We start from the raw sequence: 26,591 nt of genomic DNA, 5'->3' as shown, positions 1-26,591 counted from the left end.
TAGCCTATGAAGTTCATTTGCATACATCTAAGATAGTGTTTTTATTAAAATTGGGGACTTCAAGGACTAGCCAAAAACAATGTAGGGATGAGGGAGGCAGGAGGAAACTACCATTGGATATACATCTACTGGTAGAGTTCCCCTAATTCACCTGCCATATACATACATTACTTCAATTGGATTTTACTAAAAAATGTTCCTGTGTGTAGATAATTTCCCATAAATGTCCCATAGGAATGAAGGACAGCTGTATTGGATAAGACCACCGCTGATGTAGTGAATGGTAATTTGGTAATGAACGCTAAATCCAGGTGGTCAGGCATCTCAATAGTGCATGTGTGGCCACTGTTGTCAGAGTGCACTGCTGATTGTATCCAAGAACAGGTATGGTTGTATCCAAGGTCAAGGTGGCCACATTTATGGGAAATTATCTTCACACAGGTACATTTTTTACATAGCATCCAGTGTCACTCTACAGTCTAGTGTAAGTGCTATCCCCTATCGGACTACAGTCTAGTACAGTGATGGCAAACCTATGGCACGCTGCTAAAGGCGGCACTCACACCAGTGCATGTGGTTCAATTCCTGTACTACTTGTAAATGGCAGGCTGCTGGGGACTCCCTAAGCAGAGCAAGAACAAATCGGTTATCAGGGAAATCCCTGAGCAAATCCCAGTACAGGATAAATACCTGACACCATCTATTTATGGTGTATCTGGCTTGTGGCTGTGGTCATGATGTCACCGTTGTGGTCATGATGACATATGGCCATGATGTATTAATGTATGCCTTCCTTTTTTGTCGCTCCTGACGACTTTAATGAACTATCATTCTAAAATCATATTTTGAAGTGTACTTACAATAACAATTACAGATCTTCACAGACCTCTATGTAGGCAGGAAAACAAGCATAATCAGAAGTGTATCAAATACTTATTTTCCCTACTCTAATCTGCAATGCAACAAACAAAATATAATCTGATGTGGAACTAATTATTTATAAGTAGGCAGCCCTGTTTTTCAAATCCGGGAGACATTCTGAATACTACTAATAAAATTAGGATCACCAGGTCTTTGAGAGTATACAGTAAATATTATATTTTCTACCACAAGGTGGCAAGCTAGTAATATACAAAGTACTCCATTACCTTCAGCTGCATAGTGTACATACATGAGAAATGAATTGGTCTTCGGGCATCGGCCTTGACATTCTTCTTTGCTGGACGGAAATGGATCAGGAAGTTAACACGAGAGAAGAAGAGGGACCAGCGAGCCTGTCGTGGATTGAGACGCTGAGCATTCTGGAGCTATAAGAGATTTTTGTGATCCGTGTAGATACAGACCAGATGACAAGCTCCTTCCAGAAAATAACTCCACTCATCCAAAGAAAGCTTTATGGACTAAAGTTCTCGATCACATATGGAGTAATTCCTCTCTGCGGCTGAGAAGGTATCAGAGAAGAAACGAGAGAGTTCGACCTTTGGGCCCTTTCTGGTTGAGAACAGCTCCAGCACTAACTAAGGATGCGTCAATTAGCAGGAACAGTTTCTCAGTATCAGCCTGGGTGAGAACGGTAGCAGAGGCAAAGACACACTTCAGCTTGGAGAAAGCTTCTTTAACCGCTGGAGGCCAGAGTTTAGGATTGTCGTTTTTCTCGGTCAGCACAACAATGGGAGACACGAGAGGGGATAAATGCCGGTAATAAGTAGCGAGCCCAGCAATTTCTGGATAGCACAAAGTCCTACTGGGCAAGGCCACTGACATACTACAGACAACTTCTCAGAGATCCATCTGTAGTCTCTTGTCAGAGATGATATACCCGAGGATAGTAAGACTCTTTTGGTGGAACTGGCACTTCTTGAGTTCCGTGTCACAGGTGCTCCCGCGATCCCTGTCTCAGATTGCAGGCGCACCCGTCCTCCTCCGTGTACCCCCGCTGTAGCCCCCCCAGCTCTCTTACCTCTCCCGGATCCTACTCTTCACCGGACTGCTGTGCATGCGCGTCCCCTGCCTCCTAGGGCGCGCGTGGCTCCTGCCGAAAATTTAAAGGGCCAGCGCATCGCTAATTGGTGCGCTGGCTGAACACCTCACCTTTAAAAATCCTGCCTCTTCCTGTCTACCCTGCCGGATCTTTGCGCCTCATAGCCTAAGCGAAAGCTTCCAAGCGAGTATTCCTGCGTTCCTGTGTATTCCTGCGTTCCTGTGTATTCCTGCTTTCCTGTGTATTCCTGCATTTCTGTGTGTCCCCGCTTCTGAGACCTGTGTTGCTGTGTTACCCGAGTTCCTCCTTGTTGCTGTGTTCCATGTGCCTATGTTCCCGTTCCCACCTGCCTGGACCTCCCGTTGCTGACCCCGGACTTGGACTTGACCTTGCATCTCTGTAGCCTGCTCTGACCCTATTCCTGGACCTGACTACGAGATTGTCATCCGCTAAGGTACCTCGACCTCGGCTGCCACCGCGGGCTAGTCGCACCTGGGAACGACTTGGTGGTATCCTGCCGCAGCAAGTTCAACCCGCTTTGCGGCGGGCTCTAGTGAATACCAGGAGCCACTTAGACTCCAGTCCCAGGTGTCGGCTAGTTCCATTTCCTGCGGTGGTCCAGAGGATCCACTGATCCTGACAGTAAGATCCGGCCATGGATCCCACCGAGGTTACGCCTCCCAATCAGCCTGATCTTGCCACCATCATGATCCACCAATCCCGGCAGATCGCTGCACAGCGGAATCAGCTTGAACAAGTCACTGCCATGCTGCAACAGCTGCTAGCTACCCAGCACCCAGGTGTGAGCAAAGCTTCTCCACGCTTGACGATTCCTGTGCTCCTCAGCGCTGGTACCGGCACCCCGATTCAGGTCTCTGCTTTCCTGGACTCAGGCTCTACAGCAAACTTTGTGGACGCAGCCCTGGTCTCCCAGCACCACTTCTCGGTGGTTCGTCTCAAGAAGCCATTGTCCATTGCCTCGGTCAATGGCCAGAACGTTTCTGAACCCATCTGGTTTCAGACTGAACCCCTGCTCTTGCAAGTTGGCGCTCTACATAAAGAGAGACTTTCTTTGTTTGTGCTACCCCGAAGCACTTCCGCTCTCCTGTTAGGCCTCCCCTGGTTACAACATCATGCCCCCGTGCTGGACTAGTCTTCTGGGGAGATTCTCCGATGGGGCCCGGACTGTTCTTCTCACTGTATGGAGATCCCTCATCAGCTTCCTATCAGGGATTCTACCGTGTTTCCTAAGCCTTTGGAGGGGCTTCCAGCTCCATATCTTGACTTCGCAGACGTGTTCTCCAAGATATAAAGATGGGTTGGCTAGATTTTACGAGCGCTGACCACCGACTGAGAGTATCAGCGAATGTATCACTGGTTACAACTCCAAATTGGTAGAAATAATTTATTGATAAAACCAGAATGGTAAAACAAAAGTACAGGAATGTATAGTATATCCTCCTAACGCGTTTCGGGTCGGACGACCCTTTCTCAAAGATAGGAATACTGTAATAGTAAGTATACAGGTATTTAAACAGGAAATCACATGTCTAGGACAGCTGGACAATTAGTGACATCACTTACAGGCAACCAATCAATGGTGTACTGGTCATAATTAGCATATGTAAACAGGAAATCACATGTCTAGGACAGCTGGACAATTAGTGACATCACTTACAGGCGACCAATCAATGGTGTACTGGGCATAATTAGCATATGTAAACAGGAAATCACATGTCTTACAGGCAACCAATCAATGGTGTACTGGGCATAATTAGCATATGTAAACAGGAAATCACATGTCTAGGACAGCTGGACAATTAGTGACATCACCTACAGGCAACCAATCGATGGTGTACTGGGCATAATTAGCATATGTAAACATCTCTACATTGGTACATAAACAGGCCTTATACCTACAAATATAAACAATCAAATCACATCATTGCATATACAGCATAGTATAAGGTTCCGGCGGTATGTGCAAATGTTTCAGTTTGGAAGGGCAGAAATAAAGATTTTGGCGCTTACCGCTCCTGTTACTGTTCTCCTAGAAACAGGCTGAAACCCTTCCTCAACATCGTCCCTGCGACTGCCCCATTGATCTGCTGCCAGGTACTTCTCCTCCACGGGGTCTGCAAAGATGCTTCATCCGCAAATCCTCCTCACCAGCTGGCGCTGGTTTCTTTTTTGTCACTAAGAAGGATGGCTCTTTCGGCCCCTGTATAGACTATCGCGGTCTCAACAAAGTCACCGTTAAGAATCGCTACCCTCTGCCGCTGATCACGGAGCTGTTTGGCCGTCTGCGGGGTGCAAGAATTTTTTCCAAATTGGATCTCCATGGGGCCTACAACCTCATCCGTATCAGGAAGGGTGATGAATGGAAGACCACCTTTAACATCCGTGATGGTTATTTTGAATATCTTGTTATGCCCTTCGTAATGTAATGCGCCCGCCGTTTTCCAGGAATTTGTGAATGATATCTTCCAGGACTTATTGAACAGTTGTGTGGTGGTTTATCTTGATGACATTCTAGTGTATTCTGCGGATCTCAAGTCCCACCAGTCCCACGTACTGCCAGTTTCATCGGAAGAGCCTTCCATTCCTCAGCTACATAATTTCTGATAAAGACTTGCAGATGGATCCTGCCAAGTTGTCTGCGGTTCTTCAGTGGCCATGCCCAGTGGGACTGCGAGCTATACAAAGATTTCTGGGCTTTGCTAATTATTATAGACAATTTATCCCACATTTCTCATCTCTGGTCGCGCCAATGGTGGCGCTTATGAAGAAGGGTGCTAATCCCCGTGTCTGGCCTCCAGCGGCTGAAGAGGCCTTCATGAAATTAAAGACAGCTTTTTCCTCCGTTTCAGTTCTTACCCGACCTGATACTGAAAAGCCGTTCCTTGTGGAAGTTGATGCCTCCTCCGTGGGCGCTGGGGCGGTCCTTACCCAGAAGAGGCCTAGGGGCCGTACTCTCACTTGCAGCTTCTTCTCCAAGACCTTCTCCTCTGTGGAGAGAAATTATTCTATTGGAGATCGGGAGCTTCTAGCTATCAAGCTTGCTTTGGAAGCCCGATTTCCAGTCAGCATTTTCACGGACCTCCAATATCTACAGACGGCTCAGCGATTCAATCCGCATCAAGCCCGGTGGTCCCTCTTCTTTTCTCACTTTGACTTTTGAATCCATTGTCGTCCTGCAGAGAAAAACATCAAGGCTGATGCCTTGTCCCGTGCTTCTGATGTTATGGGGGAGGATTCTGCTCCGAGGCATATTGTTCCTCCAGAGAGACTTGTGCTTGCAGCGCTGGTGGACCTCCGGCAGCTGGCTCCCGGCAAGACTTATGTGCGACCTGGTCTTTGAAAGAGGATCCTGACCTGGGGACATTCTTCTCGTGTGACTGGGCACCCTGGGGGCAGCGCTCTGTGGCCTTAATTTCCCAATTCTACTGGTGGCCTGATTTGGTCAAGGACGTTTGGGATTTTGTGGGTTCCTGTGCCTCCTGTGCCTGCAACAAGCCCTCACGACTAAAACCTGCTGGTCTTCTGTTGCCGTTACCCGTGCCTACCAGCCCATGGTCTCATGTGGCTATGGACTTTGTTACGGATCTGCCGCCATCATCTGGCAATACCGTTATCTGGGTGGTGACTGACCGCTTTTCTAAGATGTCTCATTTTGTCCCTCTACCAGGTTTGCCTTCTGCTCCACATCTCACCAGCCTCTTCTTCCAGCATATTTTCTGGCTTCATGGTCTCCCCCGACACATCGTGTCCAAATTCTGGAGACCTCTGTGCAACCAGTTGCAGGTGAAATTGGACTTTTCTTTTCCCTTTTTTTCACCCACAGATGAACGGCCAAGTGGTGAGGGTGAATCAGACTTTAGGTTGCTACCTCCGCCACATTGTCTCTCCCCGTCAGGACGACTGGGCTTCTCTTCTAGCATGGGCGGAGTTCTCTTACAATTCCCTGGACTCCACTTCTGCCGGTTCTGCTCCCTTTTTTATTAACTACGGACTGCATCCTTGGCCTTCTCTTCCATTACCCTTGTCTGCAGATGTTCCTGCTGTGGAGGACTTGGTACGTGATCTAAAAGCCATTTGGGAACAAGTCCACGCCTCATTGCTCCAAGCTTCAGCCCAGACCAAGCGTCAAGCGGACAAAAGACGCCAACCATTTCCTGTTTTAGCTCCTGGTGACAGGGTCTGGCTGTCCGCCAAGTATGTCCGGCTGAAGAACCCGGGCTATAAATTGGGTCCCCGGTTCTTGGGTCCATTTGAAATCCTTAGCCGCATCAACCCGGTCGCTTACAAGTTGTGTCTACCTCCTAGCATGCGCATTCCCAACTCTTTCCACGTTTCTCTCCTTAAGCCAGTCATCCTCAACCGCTTCAACCGGCAAATTTCTCTTCCTCCGGCACCACAGGCTGATTCCACCGATGTCTTCGAGGTGAAAGAGATCCTGAATACGAAGACGGTGAGAGGTAGGCAGTTGTTTCTGGTATACTGGAAAGGATTTGGTCCTAAGGAGAGAATAACATCCTGGACAAGAGCCTGCTTCAACGTTTTCTCAGGCCCAAGAAGAGAGGGAGGCCGAAGGGGAGGGGGCACTGTCACGGGTGCTCCCGCGATCCCTGTGTTCCCGTTCCCACCTGTGTTCCCGTTGCTGACCCGGACTTGGACTTGACCTTGCATCTCTGCCGCCTGCCCTGACCCTGTGCCTGGACCTGACTACGAGATTGTCATCCGCTAAGGTACCTCGACCTTGGCTGCCACCGCGGGCTAGTCGCAACCGGGAACGACCTGGTGGTATCCTGCTGCAGCAAGTCCAACCCGCTTTGCGGCGGGCTCTGGTGAATACCAGCTGCCACTTAGACTTTGGTCCCAGGTGTGGGACCTGTTCCATCTCCCGTGCTGGTCCAGAGGATCCACTGATCCTGACATTCTGTATATAGGCAAATGGCCCTTAACTTGTTGTATATGGGCCTGATGGGATTCAAGATCTGTAGAGAACACCAGGATATAGTCCGGGTAGACCAAGACCCAGGTATAAAGCAAGTCTCTGAAAATGTCATTGACAAACTCTTGAAATAAGGCTGCTGCATTACAAACAGTCCAAACAGCATGACCACGTACTTGAAATGTCCATCACGAGTATTGAATGCGGTGTTCCATTCATGCCTTCGCAGATGCGGGTGAGGTTATATGTCCCACGTAGGTCTAGTTTAGTAAAGACCTTGGCTCCACGTAGGCGGTTGAAAAGTTCAGTGATCAGTGGCAATGGGTAACAGGTCTTCACTGTAATTTTGTTAAGACCGCGATAGTCTATGCATGGACGGAGTGAACCATCCTTTTTGACCACAAAGAAGCACTCTGCACTGGTAGGAGAAGAGGAATTGCATATGAACCCCTTCTGTCAGTCATAGGGACGGTGTGGAGTCTCCACTTGCTTCTCCAGGAAAACATCCACAAATTCCATACATGGAGCTGGGAGACCCACCAGAGGGTTGGAGAACACCGGAGAAACAGTGGTGAGGTGCCACCAAACAGCATGACTGTCATTCCGGTCCCCAGCAAAGAACCTCACTGGTTTGCCAGTTGAGCACAGGAGCGTGATGTTTGCAACCCTCGGACGACCCAGCAGAACAGAAGACGTAGACAGAGGTAGCACATAGAATGACAGTCTCTCCTTGTGCAATGCCCCAATTTTTAGGCGCATGTGTTATCTGAGAAAGGGTAAGTTCTACCCCAAAACGAATTGTATCTGCATTTTGTATTTGTTTTAAAATAATAAATATTAACTTTTAAAGAATACAACCTTCCTGGATTTCTGTTCTCCCATTCAAAAGCGTGGCACCAACAAATTCCATTTACTTCTTCTTCTTCACAATACACACGGTGCTGTGACAATACAAAGATACTGTACACAGGGATGTCACAGTAAACAGCGATAATACTCACAGGGATGTCACAGTGCACTTTACAATACAAAGAGAATAATCAAATTGAGTGATGTCACAGTAAAGGAATAATGCACACCTGAAGTCACACAAGGATAATCCCTGCCATGATATACAGTAATAGTGACCACACAAAGCAATAAAACTTCCACTGTTTTCTCTCTTATTTGCAATGGCTTCCCATGATTTATGGGCCAAATAGCAGCTGCTTTTCCCGTTTACCCTTGTAGCTGTGCCCATGGTTGTGGGATCACAGTAGCCTACCTGATAGAAACTCACCTGTGATTTAACAGGCACTCTTTTAACAGTTCTAAATGGACTTAAATTCATTTGTGATATCATAGATACATTATTTAGTGAAACCCAGGCATTGGTCCACATTTATCAAAAGTAGTGCAGTTTGCCTCACGTGCAGGGTGGGTAAGATTATTGATAACTGTTGCACAATTGTCTTCAATTATTTGGTGCCCCCTGCACTGCTCTGAAAGGGTGCACCTGCAACACCCCTGCCGATGCATGAGATAGGTAAGTGTTGCAAAAGTGTTCCTCTCTATATCAGGAGCTATCTGGTGAGCCTGTGCACCTCACTAGGAGGTCTCTCGCATGAGAAACTTGGTAATTGCAGCTATAAGATTCTGCCTGGGAGGTCATGAGTTAAATGCATTGTCCAATTATATGCTTTATACTTGCTGTAAGGAAGGAGTAAGCTGGTTGGTCAAGTGCTTCGTACCTCACAAGGAGAGGTTATGAAAGGTTACTGGGTGGGAGCACATGTTCCGTGGTCACTCTGTGAGGTCAGACTCACACAAAATGAGAGGAGAGAGTCTTACTATCCAGGAAGCAGAGGTGTTTCAGGAAAGCTGCCTGATACTTTGGCCAGATGGAGACTAGGCCTGAGGACAGAGATCCACCATCAGGACTCTGTTCCATCCCTACCAGCGCAGCCTGAAGTTATTTACCAGGCTGCATGCCCACCTTCCTGAAGACCTGAGATCCAACAAGCTACCTCCCTCCAGCAAAAGTTTTGCTTTTTAAGGCCATGGCCTGTTCCAATAAATAACTGTAAGTTATTCTTCACCAATGTGCCTCTGAGTGATCCCTGGATCAGACTGTATACCACAAAGGGCCACCCCATCCTCCATCACCAGGGATCCCTTCTACACCCCGGGATTGCCTCAGGGAGAAACCTACTCTGTCAGCCTCTCCCTCGATTTTCTTGCACACACCACCTGCTGGAGACCTATCCGTCTATGGATGAGGCCTCTGCTCCTAATTGATACATAAATATATTTACACAGATCTGTCCCAGTAGCTTCTGACCACATGTGGGAAGTACACAGCTAGAATTAGAGTCCAGCTGGAATCCGTTGACATTTCTTATCTAAGCTGCTGATTCATGCTGTGTACTGAGGACGACATGCACTTTAACATATAAGTACAATGGGGCAGATTTACTTACGCGGTCCATTTGCGATCCAGCGGCGCGTTCTCTGCGGTGGATTCGGGTCTTCCGGCGATTCACTAAGGCAGTTCCTCTGACGTCCACCAGGTGTCGCTGCTGCGCTGAAGTTCCCCGAGGCCCGCCAGAGTTCACGATCCTATACTTGGTGAAGGTAAGCGCGTGTCCCGCAACATTTTTTTTTTAAATGCTGCGTTTTTTCCGAATCCATCAAGTTTTCATTCGGCCATTTCCTTTGCGTGCATGCCAGCGCCGATGCGCCACAATCCGATCGTGTGCGCCAAAATCCCGGGGCAATACAGGGAAAATCGGCGCAAATCGGATAATTTCGCGTAACCCGCCGGTAAAACGCGATTCAGGCCCTTAGTAAATGACCCCCACTGTGTAGTATAATGGGGGAGATTTATTAATCTGTCTACGACAGAATTCTGTCATGGTTTGCACTAAAAAACTGTCTGCACACCATTTATAAAGGTTTAAAGACCGTTATTGGGCTCACTTAAGACTAACTCCACAAAAGGGGTGGGGTTTATGAAAATGGGATGTGACAAGCCAAAAGGATCCGTGCGCCAGAAATACTGCTGACCCAACAGAATCGTGTTTTCATTTTCTGGTGTAAAGTAAGCAAACTAATAGAAGGTGAAGAGTACGACTAGACAGTCTTACACTGCACCAGATTTATCATCCAGCACCAGAAAAAGTCTGTGTAGTCTAACTCTGTACTGTCTAACCTTAGGACACTTTTTATAAATCTGCCCAAAGGGGCTTATTTACTAAGGGTCCGCGGACGCACTTTTGTCGGTCTTTCCATTGTTTTTGGATTTTGCACGGCTGTGACAGATATTTAACAGGGGATTGTGCTGCGGGTGATCGGATTTTGGCACAGGCTTTCATGTGACAGAAATCGGATTGCGTGTCGTCGGACGATCCGACTGATTCGGACTGAGCGCGGGATTTAACTTTACAATAGTGTCACAAGACACTAACATACACCAGGAAGAACAAGGTGAACTTGCAAAAACTTGCAGCTGGCGTCCCATATTGGAGTTTTATATGCGCATTTTTATCGCTCTTTTGTGAGAATGTTTTTAACCTAAATAAATCCTGAGTGTTAAACTGTACTACACTATCTGCGGGTGAATTTCTTCCAGCGATCTACCGCAACATATGTTGCATCCGGAGGAAGTCACAAGAAAAACGCAGGAGTGTTGGTCTGAATAGCGGTATATTCTTATCGGAGGATTCAGGAATTTGTGCTGGAGGAGTGTGAACTGCTCTATTTTGTGAGTGACATATTGGAAGAGAAGGACACACGGAAGCAAGGGAATCGGGAGCTCCGATCAAGAACTTATTTTCTACTTTTTATTCTTTACAGCCGAAGGAGCTTCGGCGCACCAAGCACACGACTGTGCGCGCGTGACGCTCCCGGCTCTCCTTCACTTCCTTTGTAGGCCCGCACACGGTCGCGCGGCATGGTGCGCCAAAGCTCCTTCGGCTGTAAAGAATAAAAAGTGTTTAAACCGCGATACAGTGGTTTAGGACACTAATGAAAGTAGGTACCGGCATCAGCTCACCCTGAGCTGGTGCTCGGTATATGCATCTTACACCTACCACTTCAAATGGCAGGTTTCCTTTAATGGGGCAACTTCAGTAGTTGCTCCAAACAGTGGAACTGAACCTAAGTGAATCTGGAAATGAAATATACTTGTCCATGAATATTGTGGAAGAGTACAGTTGTAGACTTGAGGGTTTTATTCCTACTTGATCTGTGTAAACATACTTTTATTTGAGTTGTTAGTAGCAGAAGGATATTGAAAAATGCATTTATATTTAAATTGCAGGTTGTAGCTGGACCTGGATTTGGAGCACTCTGACACACTGTTTTGTGAGATCTTAAAGCACAGCTTCTCCCCTCTGCTATTATTTTTTAATACAACAGCTACACATCTCTCCAGGGATGCTTTGAACACTGTCTGCAGCTTTGTATCGTAAAATATACTGTCAGGTTCTATAACTTTTTTATTTTTCCATGTGCAGAGCTGTGTTATGGCTTATTTTCTGCGTAACCAATTACACTTCAAAATGGTGGTATTTAATATTCCATACCGTGTACTAGGAAGCAGGAACAACTTATTTACATTTCCATAAACAGACAAATATTTTAGAGAGTGCAGTAAGCTGAAATAGCAGTCACCCTTAATATACAGGCAAGCATGATATTCCTATTTTATAATCATTGCTAAAAAAAAAAACATTTCATTATTAGCATCAGCATGCCAGGTCAACATCTGCAAAGAGTTTGTATGTTCTCTCTGTGTTTGCGTGGGTTTCCTCCAGGTCCTCCGCTTTTCTCCCACACTCCAAAACATACTAGTTTTGCAATACTCTGTGTAGCACTGCGTAATCTGTGTGTGCTATATAAATTATAATAAATTATTATATAAAATTATTATTATTATTATAGGTGAATACAACATTACTGAATCCATTCTAAGAAGATGCTTTACTACAGGACATAGAGGGCATAATAAATAACAATTTATAATACAGTACATAAACAAGACATTGGCATGAAACATAATTATTGTAATCAATACTCTGCCATATTTATCTTACTAAAGCCATAGAAGGGATGCTGTATATGAGACCACACTGTGGATGAAGCAGTCACATTGCACACAGCAGTCCATCATACACACGGGTGTGCCTAAGATATCCAATTACAGATCCCCAGGCTCCAATCAGACTGGCTGTTACATCCCAGGCTGTAGTAAAGGTCACAATGTCCCGCATAGCAGCATTGGTGGTGCCAGGCAGCTCTCATACAAGTGACGCACACTGGAGCAGTGATTCCTGATCTACAAGCAGGGGCAGAGCACATCCCATTCATATGATGATGATGATGCTGTCTGCTGCTGCTGCTGAACAATAGGAGGCTACTTCCTCTAGTATCTGCTCAGCAGCACAGCAAAGGGCAGCTCCAGTTTGTAGTCCAGCACCACAGCTGTGATCAGCTCTCATCTGGACAGCACAGACTGGGTTCAGCACCACAGCATTGAACATCAAAGGCTGGGTTCAGTACCAGAACATTGAACATCAAAGACTGGGTTCAGCACCACAACAGTGAACAGCACAGACTGGGTTCAGCACCACAGCAGTGAACAGCACAAACTGGGTTCAGCACCACAGCAGTGAACAGCACAGACTGGGTTCAGCACCACAGCAGTGAACAGCTCTCGTCAAGAGAGAGCGGGTTCAGCATCACAGCAGTGCACAGCTCTCCTCTGGTTCAGAACCACAGCAGTGAACAGCTACTACATTGGTCCCTACTACAGTCAAGATTCAGCACTACATTGCTGGACAGCTCCTGTGGCTCTGGCAACTATAGTCTCAGCAGTACTGCAGTGGCAGATCCAGCTTCATTATCTTTACCCTAAAGATTAGCTACAGCCCTTCTTCTGATAAAATCAATTATAGCTCAATACACACGGATAGAAGTCATTGCATGTTAGTATAAAGCAGGGTTGGACAAGGACACCGGTCTTGTTGACAAATGGCTCTTAAGTCTGTATTTTCCTTCTGTGCCCTTATTGGATTGATATGTTTTGTTCATGGATTTCCAAAACCAGACAGTAGCCAAGGTAATTCGACTCTTTCTTTTTGTGCTTTTGGTATAATTTAGCATGTATTGCATAGTGTTTATGGGCCAGATGTTACATAGTAATTATTAATGTGTATTCCTCTTTAGAAAGATGTAACAGAGAATGTATATGAAAAGAATGCAGCTCAGATGTTCTCTATAATCCAACGATTACAGTAATCCAACTAAATCCCTTTGCAGGAAACAAATCTTAAAGGAATAAACCACTTTTTTTTGTTGTAGAAAGCATTATGCTGCATGTCTATAGTTTTGTATGTGAAATTGTGAACCCAGTAATGAGTTTGTAATATTTTTGCATCTTTATTCCTTCTAGACAAGGCTCTGCACAACAGAGAATTAAGTGTAGAGAGACCACTGGAAGAACAGGTAAGTGTCCGTACTTTTACATCATTTGCATAGTAAAGTGTCAAATTGTGCAGAATTGTGCTCCAGGGATAATATATATTGTCTATGCAGAACATTACTTAATAATATCTGTTGTCTCAATGTAAAGTATCATAAATATATATTAATTATAAGACAATTGTACTAAGTGGAGATGCAACAGGTGCACTGAGTAAGCTATATGTTGCCCAATTGCCTGATACAGACAGTATTTTTCCTAACAAACATAGCTTTAAGAAGCAGATATACTTTGGTTTGAGGGATTAATGATCATTGTTGGCAACGTGTCAGCTCCCTGCAGCTTTATTGGAGAGGAAATAACTAAATAACTAAGAACTCTGGAGACTGCACTAATGCCTTTCTGTTTCTCATCATTTCCCCTTAGATTGCTGAGGCGGATACAGTAAGCAAAGGAACTAGTAAAGGTAAAATTTGTTTAACCACCAACACTCATTTCTGCTGTTATTAGTCAGGAAGAACAGTACAAGTTATGGCTTTTATCCTGTAGATAATGAAAAAAATGATTCATTTGTGGAAGACTTGAGCTTCTTGATGTCAGTAGCTGAGAAAGAAAAAAATGTCAAAAGAAGTGGTTGGACAAAGAGCCCCATCAGTGACCACAGGACTTCTATGGATGAGGCAGACTCAACAAAACGTGTGAAGCCAGTGGAGTATTTTGACTCCACTAAAAGTGGATTGGATTATAAATATGAAGGTATTTGATGCTTATCAATATATATAGAACATTTCCTTCCCGCTATACAGTCTATGATGTCATCTTCAGTTCCCTAGGAGCAAATTTGTTATCCAGTTCATAATGTCTTATTGACTGGTGGACAAGTTATATCCTTTTCTACTATTGGATATATGAATTAAAAATTGTTTGCCAATAGTCATTATTTTCAAGTATGACTAGTTTAGTGTTAGTTGCTATGGGCAAAAAAAAATAATCACTGTTTTGCTACATATTTATATTTTTTAAGTTTAACTAAAATTATTGTTCTCTTTATATGATATATATAGTATTCTAACTATAGTATCTGTAATTACCCAGGGTCTCTTAGGATTATGGGTGCCTGCAACTCATGATCCAAGTTGCCGGGATCCCACCAATCGTGTATATATATAAAGAAGAAAAGTAGCAGCACTCCTTAGTTTTTGGTGAAGAAGTGGCGTGCTTAATTTAACAAAAATATGCAACGTTCATAAAGCATGCTTGATAAAGACTGTTGAAACGCTGCATATGTTTGGTGATGACACTTCTTCACCGAAAACTATCTGATCCTGCTGCTTTTCTACTTTATTATCTATCCGAGCTATTTTCCTGATCTTTTATGATAATTAAGATATCTATCTATTCCATTAGAAGAAGCATTAAGTAACATGTACAGTGGAAATTCAGCAAACATGATCTTCTGATATAAATGAACATATGCACACATAAAATTACTACATTGGTTTAGTCTCTAGTTGACACTAGTATTGATGACCAGAAAAAAAGGGGCCTAATTAATGGTTAACCCCCTTTGGCACTGATTTGATATTTCACTTACTAGAAATAACTGATGCAAAATGCCATTTGAATAGTCATGCAATAAAAGTTTTAAGGGTTAAAATCTTTAAGTAGTGCTAAATTGATTAGATTTGGTATTTTGCGGAAAGTGTTTGAGGTTAAAATAAAAGACTTTGCACAGTATTTCTGACAGATCAAAATTGACACTTTTTCTACATTTGCCCTTTAAGAATTAATTCAGTTAAATGTCATATACTGTATAGGATTATAATTAGAGTCTTTCTATTACTTGCTTGATTAGTCAGCTTGTGTCTATAGCGTCTTTCTTGAAAAGGATTGGATAAGTAATGAGACTACTTTTAAAATAAGTTACAATGTTGATTTATTCTTTTTGATTCCTAAAAACCAATTAATACCCTATAGGTTTTTCTTCCTATGCAGGCTGCTATTTTATGAATGGAAATGAATGTATGAGTGAATTACTAGGGGCATGAAGTTTAAGCATTCAGCACTAATGAAGGAAACATTAGCAGCATTTCTCTAGATATGATATAACTAGATGGCTGAAAGTAGGTCAGAAATTATTTATTCTTTCAGATGATCCGGATGGGCTTCACCAATTAGATGGGACACCGCTCACTGCAGAAGATATTGTTCAGAAGATTGCTATGAGAATTTATGAAGAGAATGATAGAGGCGTATTTGATAAGATTGTCTCCAAGCTCCTAAACCTTGGTCTGGTAGGTGACAATTATATCTACTTTTATAGTTAATTCTCCATAGAAGGGTTCCCTGGAACATGGTGCACAGAGGTTCCTCAGATTATTGGTGCAAGATATATTTTTAGTCTGTTCTTAGATTTTAGCAGTCAGCTAAATCAGTCTGTGTTTACCTCCATCGCTTTACTCTTCTGACTGCCATTGATTTGTTATCAGGAGAGGAAGTTGAACAAAAATTATACATTATGTCCAGCTTCTTGTCATAAAGAGAGCTATGTGAGAAGCACGGCCCTCTCCATACTTCAGGCTCATCCTATTGGCTGATCCTATTGTAAAAGACCTTTTATGGTATCACTGGAATGAGACCTCAAGGTTGGTCAGAGTTTCATGGAGCAGGTGCTGTGCTTTTATACAAATATATTATATTTTTATATAATGTATCATGCACCCCACTGAAAAATGCACTGGTGTGTTTTTTTGTGTCAAACTTGTTTTATATGGCTATGCCACCATGTACATCAGGAGGCTCCAGCCTGTTGAATTATTTGGGTGGTGGCTACATCTGTGAACAAAGCTATGCTAGGCCATGGCTGGTGTAGATTAAACCTTTTTGCCAAGGAGCGTTCAACTTGCAAAGACGTGGGTCATGAATGCCCCACTCACCTGCGACTGAACTCCCCTTCATTCCCCCCTATACCCACATGGCATTTGAGGTGGCAAATGATTGCAATGCCTGATGGCTCACAGGGCATTGTGATAATTTCAAGGCTTGTATGCCAGTCCTGATAAATGCCCCCCTAAGTGTCTAAAACATTTATGTGGTATATATGTGGTACATAGCATATGTATTAATATGGTGCAAGGTGCTACAGAATTGACACCTTTATAAGCTTACCCTCCTAACAGTATTAGGATGCATTGAGAGTACTGTATACAGTAATATATATATATATATATATATATATATTAGCAAGATTCATGCAATATTAATATTTTCCATTGGAAGTATGTGTATCTACGGCATTATTTACTGCTATAATACATTTATTGCAACTATAAAAGCATACAGTGGAAAATGTAAGTAACAGTGATATTACTTCCTAGATGGGTTGATAAGAATTGATCTAGAAAAAAAGAAATAAGATCCACACCTTATTGATTCTTTCATTTCCTTTGCCAAGTCATAGCAGTATGGAAATCACTGGTAGATGTGTCACGATGAGGGAAATTGATGTTACTACTAAATCCCATACAGTATACAGTATAGCAAAAAAAAAATGCAAAACTAGTGGTAGCACGTCTCTGAAGCTCTGCAGACAATAAGTTAAGAAATTAGACGCCAGCAGGCTTTATAAATCAATTCCTGCAGCAAAAGACGGATGATAAAGCCAATGGTTATCCTGATATGCAGGACATGGACTAGATGACTAATACAAAGAATGGGAAAACATTGGCAGACGCTTTATTGATGATGTCTACCCTTCTCTGCATTTGCAGAAGGTGTATGTAGCACGTAATGGAAGCTTCGGGGATGTGCTACGATTCTTGTTATTATATACAGTATAATCATGGCATACTGTAAAACTTTGTTTCTGAACAGCACACATTTAAATTGTGTGGTTATGAATGATTGTTTGTTCCCATATTGATTGTGATTTCCATTTCTATTTACAAACGTGAACATGTAGATGCACCTTGATGCTGCCCATTATAACAAGTGTTGATGGGCACATATTTAAATGGATAATGCATATTGTTGGACCCACACAAGCTGTTTACGTGGGAAGATGTGCTGCCGACAACATTGATTTTGGTGGCCCATTATTAAAAAGTGATGAGCCAAATGACTGTGTTCTAACCAGACAAGGCTCTTTCTATTGGGTATTGATTGTGAACAAAGGTTTTCATGAACACTTGTTTGGCCAATTATCAGCTTGTGCAAAAGTGCCTTATATGGACTCAACATGCTACATCATCTATCACTACTAATTAATCATCAAAAAATGCTGCCTGTGAAAAGGAAAATTTACATGAACTAAGCTATACAACCAATGCAGTCTTTACATAAAAACATTTACTTTTAAATATGTCTAATAAATTGATTAATCGTGAATTATAAAATTATGTTAAAGGGGTATTCCCATTTCAGCATATAAATGTTATTCTTAATATAATGAAAAGTAATACAATTTCCCAATAAACTTTCTGTATCAATTACTCACATTATTCGAAAACTGTGATGAATTGATATAAAAAGTATATTGGAAAAATGTATAATTTTTCTCCGAAAAAATAACAGTGATTTGCTGAAATGAGAATACCCCTTTAATATTTCATTTTGTAGTATGTATTGATTTAGAATATGCTGGATAGGGATAACAATCCGATCAGTGGGGGTCAGACTGTGGGGGATCCTCTTAATCAGGAGAATGGACTCCCACTGATGACAAGAATGGGGGTCATATTCTCACTAATTGAATAAAGTAGCAGATGGAGCATACATTCTGCTGCTGCATTCAATACTATGGGAATGTTGGAAAATGTTCAGGGCCGGAGGTGGCAAATGGGGGTGCCGGAGATACCTGAACTCTGTGCTTGGGAATTTGTGACACTTCCATAGTGTTGTAGTGGAGCAGCAGGACATATGCTTGACCAGACACTTAATTAAATGAGTGACAACGGGACCACGATGTTCAGAATTATCCAATAGGTACAGAAAGTGAATATTTTAGGGTAGCTAAGCACCATGAACTATTGTAAGTAAACATTATTTTTTTTCCTATAGTACAATAATCACTATTGTCCAGTATCAACAGCATGTATTAGAACAAGCTATGGTTTGGTGCTTGGTAACTCAAAAAAGTATTTCTGGTGGATGATATTTTTGACCTGTGTCATCATGGAGTACAGGGGATCCCCTATTTAAGAACACCCGACTTACAGATGACCCCTTGTTACAAATGGACCTCTGGCAATTGGTAATTTACTGTACTTTAGTCCTAGGCTACAATAAACATCTGTAACAGTTATAAAAGATGTCTGCAATGAAGCTATATTGTTAATCCTGGTTTTTATGACAATCCAACATTTTTAAAAGCCAATTGTCACAGAGACCAAAAAAATTTTGTCTGGGGTTACAATTTTAAAGTATACAGTTCCGTCTTACATACAAATTCGACTTAAGAACAAACCTCCAGAACCTATCTTGTACGTAACCCGGGGACTGCCTGTATTAGGGAGAGTGATGCAGTAGCACTGTTGCAGACAGAGGTTTTTGTTATACAGAATAGGGCTTTGGCCTGCTGATGGAAATCCTTCTTTTCGAATTGAATGGTCAGTATGATGTAATGAACTGACTATAATTTAATGAGCACTCTCACCTTTCCCAGATTACAGAAAGCCAGGCGTACACATTAGAAGATGAAGTGGCACTTGTTTTACAGCAAATAATTGCTAATGAGGCCAAAAATCGTGAAAAGGAGTCAGAAGGCCCTGATTATCCTGCAGTCAGAGCGGACGGCGATGGAGATGAGAAGCAGGAGGGAAGAATGGTAATATTTCTTACATATCCTGAGCAATGAATGTAATACACAGAGTAGTCTTTAGCCTGAGGAAATAATTAACTTACTGTAATACGCAATACAAAATGTTTGGAGCAATGTTTTGTGATAGCCGACAGAAATTCAATTATATGAATGAACCAAATGAGACTGCAGAAGCCAACAGATGAAGTTTAGACTAGCAGACATGTCATTTCCAATAAAAGGCACATACAGTAGGATGGGGCAGGTTTATCATTAGGCAGGATCTTACTATGTGGCTTTTGCACATCAGAATTAACATAGTGCCTTAGACAGCTTGATAAATCTAGTATATGCGAGATCAATGTCTGCAATGGATATGCAACTTTTTAGATCAAAAGTTACAAATTTGTTGCATCTAGTTGCTAAGTTTTTCCTATGCCTGGATGGACTGGAGTGGATGTGCTCCTAAATGAAGCCGTATTTCATAAATCTGTCTAGCACATCTATATTCACATGATAAATCTAAAGTTAAATGAAGAGAGTGGGTTAAAAAAATGTAGCAAATCAGCATATTCTACAATTGTTAGACATTAATCCAACAACTCACAAACCACCAGACATTGGAGACTTTCCTGACAGCAGATGTTGGCTGGTTAAGTTAAGGTTTAGGCTTGTCCAAACTATATAGAAATTATTGGACCTCATCATGTTCCCTCCCCCTTCCTCCCTCTGTATTTGTCACTATGGACAAACTGAAGGTGACATTACATGGACATCCTAGAGCAGTCACAGATATGGCAGCTGTGTATGTATGCAGAGGGCAGCATGCTGAGAATAGGGAAAGGCTACAGCTTTCAATAGAGGCAAAGGCACAGTTACATGCAGATACAGGTCTAATAGAAGAGATTATTGAAAAGTGGCCAACCTCTTTAACCGAGAGCCATTGTGAAATCTGTAACAAGGTCACTAACTTTCCACACCCACCTTCAATATTTATATATATTCTACAACGTTGTTGGCTTCAGCTTGGATCCAGTAGACATAAATTAGACCCTGTTGGATTTTTCATCTGACAGGAAGAATTGCATAATATGCGTTGCTATTTTTGAAAACTAAAAAATATATTTAAATGGACCCCATTTGAAGTGGTGTAGAAGCCCTGAAATAATTGCAAATTCTAGCTTATTGATAGGAGTAGTTTAAATAACTTTAAATTCATACACACTACCACCTTCATGCAACTTTGCAGCAAACAGTAATAAAATGCAAACATTTCCTCTAAAAACAGTAAGATGTGAGGAGATCCTACATACCCCATAAGTGTATATTCACCTAAATATGCAGCAAAGGGAATGTTAAACCAAACATTTTTTGCAGAAAATTGCACTGAGCTTCACACAGGTATATTATTGTATCCTCCCTTACACAACAGTAACCCCAATAAAAACCTATATATCCATAAACCAAGCTAATGAGATAACAAAAGTCACATTTAGATGTACACCATTGCATTATTAGCCGCACAATAACAGAACCCTTCATGCTTCATAAGAATTTGAGAAAGAATGGGTACATGGGAACAGGGGTTTAAATAATGAAGGGATGGTATGAAATAAAACTTTATTCAGGCACATGTTTGTTACATATAACTATGAACATAAGGTGAAGAGGATCAAATGTTCATTTTTTCACTCAAATAAAATGATCACAAAATATAAGGTAATCAGAGAGCAAGAGTGTTTTGAGATTTTTCTGGATAGGAGAGGGTTAAAAGCATGAATATTAGTTAATATTATCCCTTATAATAATTTAGTAACATATAAAGTCAGTGGGGGTCATTTACTAAGGGCCCGATTCGCGTTTTCCCGACATGTTACCCGAATATTTCCGATTTGCACCGATTTCCCCTGAATTGCCCCGGGATTTTGGCGCACACGATCGGATTGTGGCGCATCGGCACCGGTATGCACGCAACGGAAATCGGGGGGCGTGGCCGAACGAAAACCCAATGGATTCGGAAAAACCGCCGCATATAAAAGAAAAAAATGTGTTGCGGAGCTTGCACTTACCTTCACTCTGCCCGGCTCGGTGTATTCCAGTGCGTTCCAGGGAACTTTAGCGCAAAGTTTAGCGCAACTTTAGCGGAGGAACTGCCTTAATGAATCCCGGCCGGACCCGAATCCAGCGCAGAGAATGCGCCGCTGGATCACAAATGGACCGGGTAAGTAAATCTGCCCCAATATTTACATTATCTGTGAGGTGCAGCAGCTCCTGTATGCAGCATCCTACAAATTCTCCATAGAAATTAATTTTAGATTGATTTGAAAGAAGAGATTCTCCTATTTCATAGGGGAAAAAAGTGTGTTTCTAGGTGCCACAGTCGAAGTTATAGCCCTTTGATGTGAGGACGTATTATTTTTTTTTCTGGGTGAGCAGGGAGCAGAGGTGAGTTTTTCATTAGGGATTTTATATCCATCTCATGACTCTGATCTGATCTCTCTTTTTCTATGTGTCAGATATTAGTAGAATGTTCAGGAGTTAAATCCTGAAGCTAAACAATGTACGCTGATAATCTAAGGACTCTGCCGATTAGTAATTATTCATGGCCCACAGCCCGGCTGGCACCGCCCACACAGTGGTCAGAGAGCTGGTGTGATCTTACTGGTTCTCCCTTTGGAGTTCCCGTGCTATGCACGATCATAGCAGACTGTATAGATGCAATGTATAGAACGTGCCTAACACGAGAACTGCAGAGGGAGGGCTGGTGATGTCAACGACTGACATGTCACTGATTGCTGTGTGGGCGGAGCCAGCTAGGCCAAGGGTCATTTACATATTTTTAAAAAGCTTATTTCTCTGAAACAGTGACCTGCTTAGACATACTAAAACAAGATGACTGCACTTCGGCACAGGGAGGTGAAAATAAACATCTACCATCAGCTATTCTGATGTCCTTCAATGAGGTATATGAAACAGCGTACCATTTTTATTTGCATTATTCATTTATGCAATTAAAAGAAACATTACACTAAACACTCTTGACACGTCTATGTCCATCTGTAATACCTAAATGAAGAAGATCAGCTGTAGATTGAAGCAGTATTTCACGATGCTGTTGTGACATCAAATTTTGAAGTCATTCATACATTTACCTTCAGAATTACACAAAATTGTAAGGAAAGCTCCATCAGATTAGCAAAAAACTACTTTAACAGTCATGTTAGGGGAGAAGATAGGTCTTCCGTCATTTTAAATTGTAAAAAAAATATTTACAAAAATGTTTTACAGAAGCCACAAGATAAAGAATCATCTAAGGGAAACAACATTGGAGACAATGACTGGACCCCAACAGCCACCATGGAGAGGAGGAATGACATGCCACTGGAAGAAAACTTTGAAGATCTCCAATATTTCCCAAATTTCTACAGTCTCATAAAAAGCCTCAATTCAGGTTAGAAGAAAAACTCAGTGCTAAAGATGTATTGAAAGTGTCACAGAGTAAACAACTGCACAGTTAGATTATGTTACACCAGTTTACTAAGTCTCTGCTGGATGATGAGAAATCTAGTGTAGTTTAAGTCTAGTCATACTTTGCACACACAGGGACACATTTACTAAGGGCCGTGCACCAGTTTTCCATCTGATTTTGCATGTTTTTTTTAGTAAAAACCTCTTGCACAGGTATTTAAGAAGTGTCTGCACCACATTTGTGTAGCACGCCAATTAGGGGGCGTTCCGGTGCTCAGTCGAAGCGTGCGCCAGATTATGATGCAAATTCCGACAGAATTCATGAAGAACGTGCTGCAGTAATACTGATTCTGGCGCCCCCTGCATTTTACACAGGCAAACTGCATTTAGTGTAGTTTGTACTGTTGTTAGTAAATGTGCCCCACAGGCTGTGAGGTCATGCCCCCTTTTCCGGGGTAATGTAATAATAGTAAGAAAAATTTCAAAAGCAGTCTAAAATTCTTTTTTTATTTTGCAGAAAATGATGCCAAAGAGAAGGAAACTTTGATAACTATAATGAAAACTCTTATTGATTTTGTGAAAATGATGGTAAAATATGGCACAATTACACCAGAGGAAGGAGTCAGTTATTTGGGTAAGCAGCAGATGTTTAATTCATTTATTTCTTTGTTTTTCTGACCATACTGATAAAAGAAAAGAAAAAACATTTTGCAGTTTTCACACTGGTCAACGAAGCATGCACAATAGGCAAAAAATTGTGTAAAAATTGTGTTCTATCATTTATAATACTGAGGACAAGGCCCACTATGTAACCACAATTCGCTAACCATTCAAATGTAGCCATGATGTAAGTCAAAGTTTCAGACAATGCGGCAGATTTATCAAGTGTCTGAAAGTCAGAATATTTCTAGTTGCCCATGGCAACCAATCACAGCTCGCCTTTAAAATATTCATGAGCAATGGTAAATTGAAAGCTGAGCTGTGATTGGTTGCCATGGGCAACTAGAAATATTCTGACTTTCAGACACTTGATAAATCTGCCCCAATTAATCCAGATATAGTGCAGTTTCAGCGCTGTGTTGGTTTCTAGGTGGGGGTTGTTCCTAGGTGTCATGGATTCTGTATACTTTTCAGATTAGACATAAATTGGTTGTTGATAAACTGTCCCTAAAAATACACTGTGCCTTGTAAGGCATCCTGAAATGTTATAAAGTTACTCCCTATTAAACCCTAATATATTCATTATTTATCATCCCAAACACCCCCTCATGGGTTATATCATATAAAGACCCCTCATGGCTATATTATATACAGTCTCCTTATTGGTTATATTATATACAGCCCCCTCATGGTTATTTTATATACAGCCCCACATGATTATATAAAATGCAGACCCCCATGGATTAATGCAGCCTGGGCCCTCCTCATGATTAATTATATACAGCCCCTCACACCCTCACAGCCCCTCTTCCGACTATGGATTAATTATATGCAGCTCCCCTCACCCCCTATGCATTAATTATATGCAGCCTTGCCTCACCCAACCATGGACTAAATGTGGTCAGTAAAAAATTAAAAAACACTAATACTTACCTCAGTCCTCAGGTCCAATCAGAACAGTGCATCATTTATAAAGGTGTATATAGAAATAAATCAGTACCAAATGGAATGATGCAGTTTATAAGTAATATATGTAATTAATTAATTAATGTAAAAATATTCTTAAAGGGAACCTGTCACCACATTTTTCACTAACTGACGCCTTTTTCTTAGCTAAAAATTGTTCCACTGAGATTCCCATATTTTCAGCTTTATAGTTTTACCTGGTATCTAAGCATAGCTATAGCAAGTCACGGTGGGTGTGGCCTCCTCGGGCTGAATCCAGCAGCTCCTCTCCATCATATCTCTCTATCCAGCTGTAAAGTCATGTGACCAGGGTGACATCATCACAGGTCCTTTAACATTAGAATACTGTACACCAAGCATATATCTCAAGAAATCACAGAATATTGTATCACATGAAATCACAGCAACCTGCATGGAGAGGAGTAGAAATCCATGCATGATGCTGTGATTGTATTATGTGGTCAGATGTAAATGTTCATGGGGTATAGTTTGATAATGTTTGATAATGTAATAAAGTAGCTTAAGGACCTTTGATGATGTCACCCTGGTCACATGACATTAGGCCACGCCCCCATGGACTCGCTCCAAAGCTGCATAGATATAGCTAAAAGCAGGGTGTCAGATAGTTACTAGGGCTCTATAGGAACCTGCCACTACCTGTATTTGTGGTGACAGGTGACAGGGTCCCTTTAAAACCTTGTGCCATATAAATGAGTGCAAGAAATTAATTGCACAATAAAAACCTAAGCTGCCGAATAAATGAAATATTTTTTTATTGCACTAGTCCTTTGTAAGCTTTAAGTAATCTAGGGCAGCTTGGTATCTCTTGATAGATAAGGTTTTTAAAGTCTTTTAAAAGAAAATTTCCAAGGATTAAATGTAATAACTTAGATCAAACATGCTCTTCTGATATAAATCTTTTCTATAGCACTGGGATAGCTTCTTTTTCATCTCCAAGATTTGAATTAAAAAAGAACTGCGATGTATGTTGCTTCTGGAAGGAAAATGTCTAGACCATGTTTAAAATAAAGAATAAAGACTTGGCCCTGGGCCCACCCTTATAACCATGAAATCTGCAATGGGGAAAATATCACCTATTTTAAAAGAAAATTTTCCATTTTTAATTTAACATACACTTATAACTACGTATTCCAGTCCAACTGTACAGTATATAAACCAACCTTTTAAAAAGTAATGAAAAACAACACCATATTACGAAAATATATCCAATATTTATTTGGATAATTTATCATGGACATGGAAATTAGTCAGCGGCTTCTGTGAATTCTAAAATTATCCCCTGCCACTCTGCATTGTTATCCTGTGAATTGAATCAGCTGAGTGTTCCTGAGTTGAGCTAAGTCAGGCTACAACACCCCTACCTCCTCAGTCCTCTTGTAAACACACCTATTGCACGCATTCACCCCTTACACACTTCCTGCTCATATCATTCACACCCATATCCGTGCTGCAGCTTAGCAGGTGCTATGTACAGGAGGCGTGCAGGCGTTGTGTGCAGGAGGCGTGTACAGGAGGCGTGCAGAGGGTGTGTACAGGAGGCGTGCAGGCGCTGTGTACAGGAGGCGTGCCGGCGCTGTGTACAGGAGGCGTGCAGGCGCTGTGTACAGGAGGCATGCAGGCGCTGTGTACAGGAGGCGTGCAGGAGGTGTGTACAGGAGGCGTGCAGGAGGTGTGTACAGGAGGCGTGCAGGAGGTGTGTACAGGAGGCATGCAGGGAGTGTGTACAGGAGGCGTGCAGGGAGTGTATACAGGAGGCGTGCAGAGGGTGTGCACAGGAGGCGTGCAGGGGGTGTGTTTAGAAGAGGACAGAGGAGGAAGGGGGTGTTGTAGCCCGACTCAGATCAGGAACCACCCGGTCGACTTAATTCACAGGATTACAATGTACATTTTATTATTAAGAGGAAACACTGACTCATTTCAATATCATCATGCAGAGCATCTCCCTACAGAAAATGAGGTAGGACCTTTGTCTGGGGGACTTGATGTGTCCTTTAAATATGAATATATATTTTGCCATCCTGTTACATATAACACAAACAAATTAATACAGATGAAAACCGCTCTTCAGGGCTGCTACCTAACACTAACTGGAAATTTGCATGGTAGAATTGCTGAAATACTATCTTTAATTAATAACTTTAGTGGCTTAAACTACACCTAGGTGTAAAATCTTGAGCAATAGTGAACATTCTTTGCACATCTAGTTTTAGATATGGGGAGAATTTATAACATTCCTTTCTCTTTATTTGCAATTCTTTCTGCAACTTTTTTGGGTGCCTTG

The 26,591-nt window shown here is 42.2% G+C and overlaps 1 protein-coding gene across 1 annotated transcript in view; it reads left to right on the top strand.

Annotated features, from left to right (window-relative positions):
• Positions 1-12,237: 12,237 nt before the first annotated feature.
• The window catches only part of SCG3 (secretogranin III), a 31,501-nt gene continuing 17,147 nt past the window's right edge, over positions 12,238-26,591 (top strand). Inside the window, exons 1-8 of the mRNA XM_072148220.1 lie at positions 12,238-13,035; positions 13,369-13,421; positions 13,825-13,864; positions 13,948-14,154; positions 15,550-15,692; positions 19,061-19,222; positions 22,484-22,646; positions 23,181-23,297. Coding sequence (XP_072004321.1) covers positions 12,948-13,035; positions 13,369-13,421; positions 13,825-13,864; positions 13,948-14,154; positions 15,550-15,692; positions 19,061-19,222; positions 22,484-22,646; positions 23,181-23,297 — 973 coding nt within the window. The 5' untranslated portion in view covers positions 12,238-12,947. The remainder of the gene's footprint in view (positions 13,036-13,368; positions 13,422-13,824; positions 13,865-13,947; positions 14,155-15,549; positions 15,693-19,060; positions 19,223-22,483; positions 22,647-23,180; positions 23,298-26,591) is intronic.

This window comes from Engystomops pustulosus, chromosome 4 (genome assembly GCF_040894005.1).
Source record: "Engystomops pustulosus chromosome 4, aEngPut4.maternal, whole genome shotgun sequence".
NCBI classification, from domain to species: Eukaryota; Metazoa; Chordata; class Amphibia; order Anura; family Leptodactylidae; genus Engystomops; species Engystomops pustulosus.
Note: the sequence above shows the minus strand (reverse complement) of the source record. Positions and strands in the feature narration are given on the sequence as shown.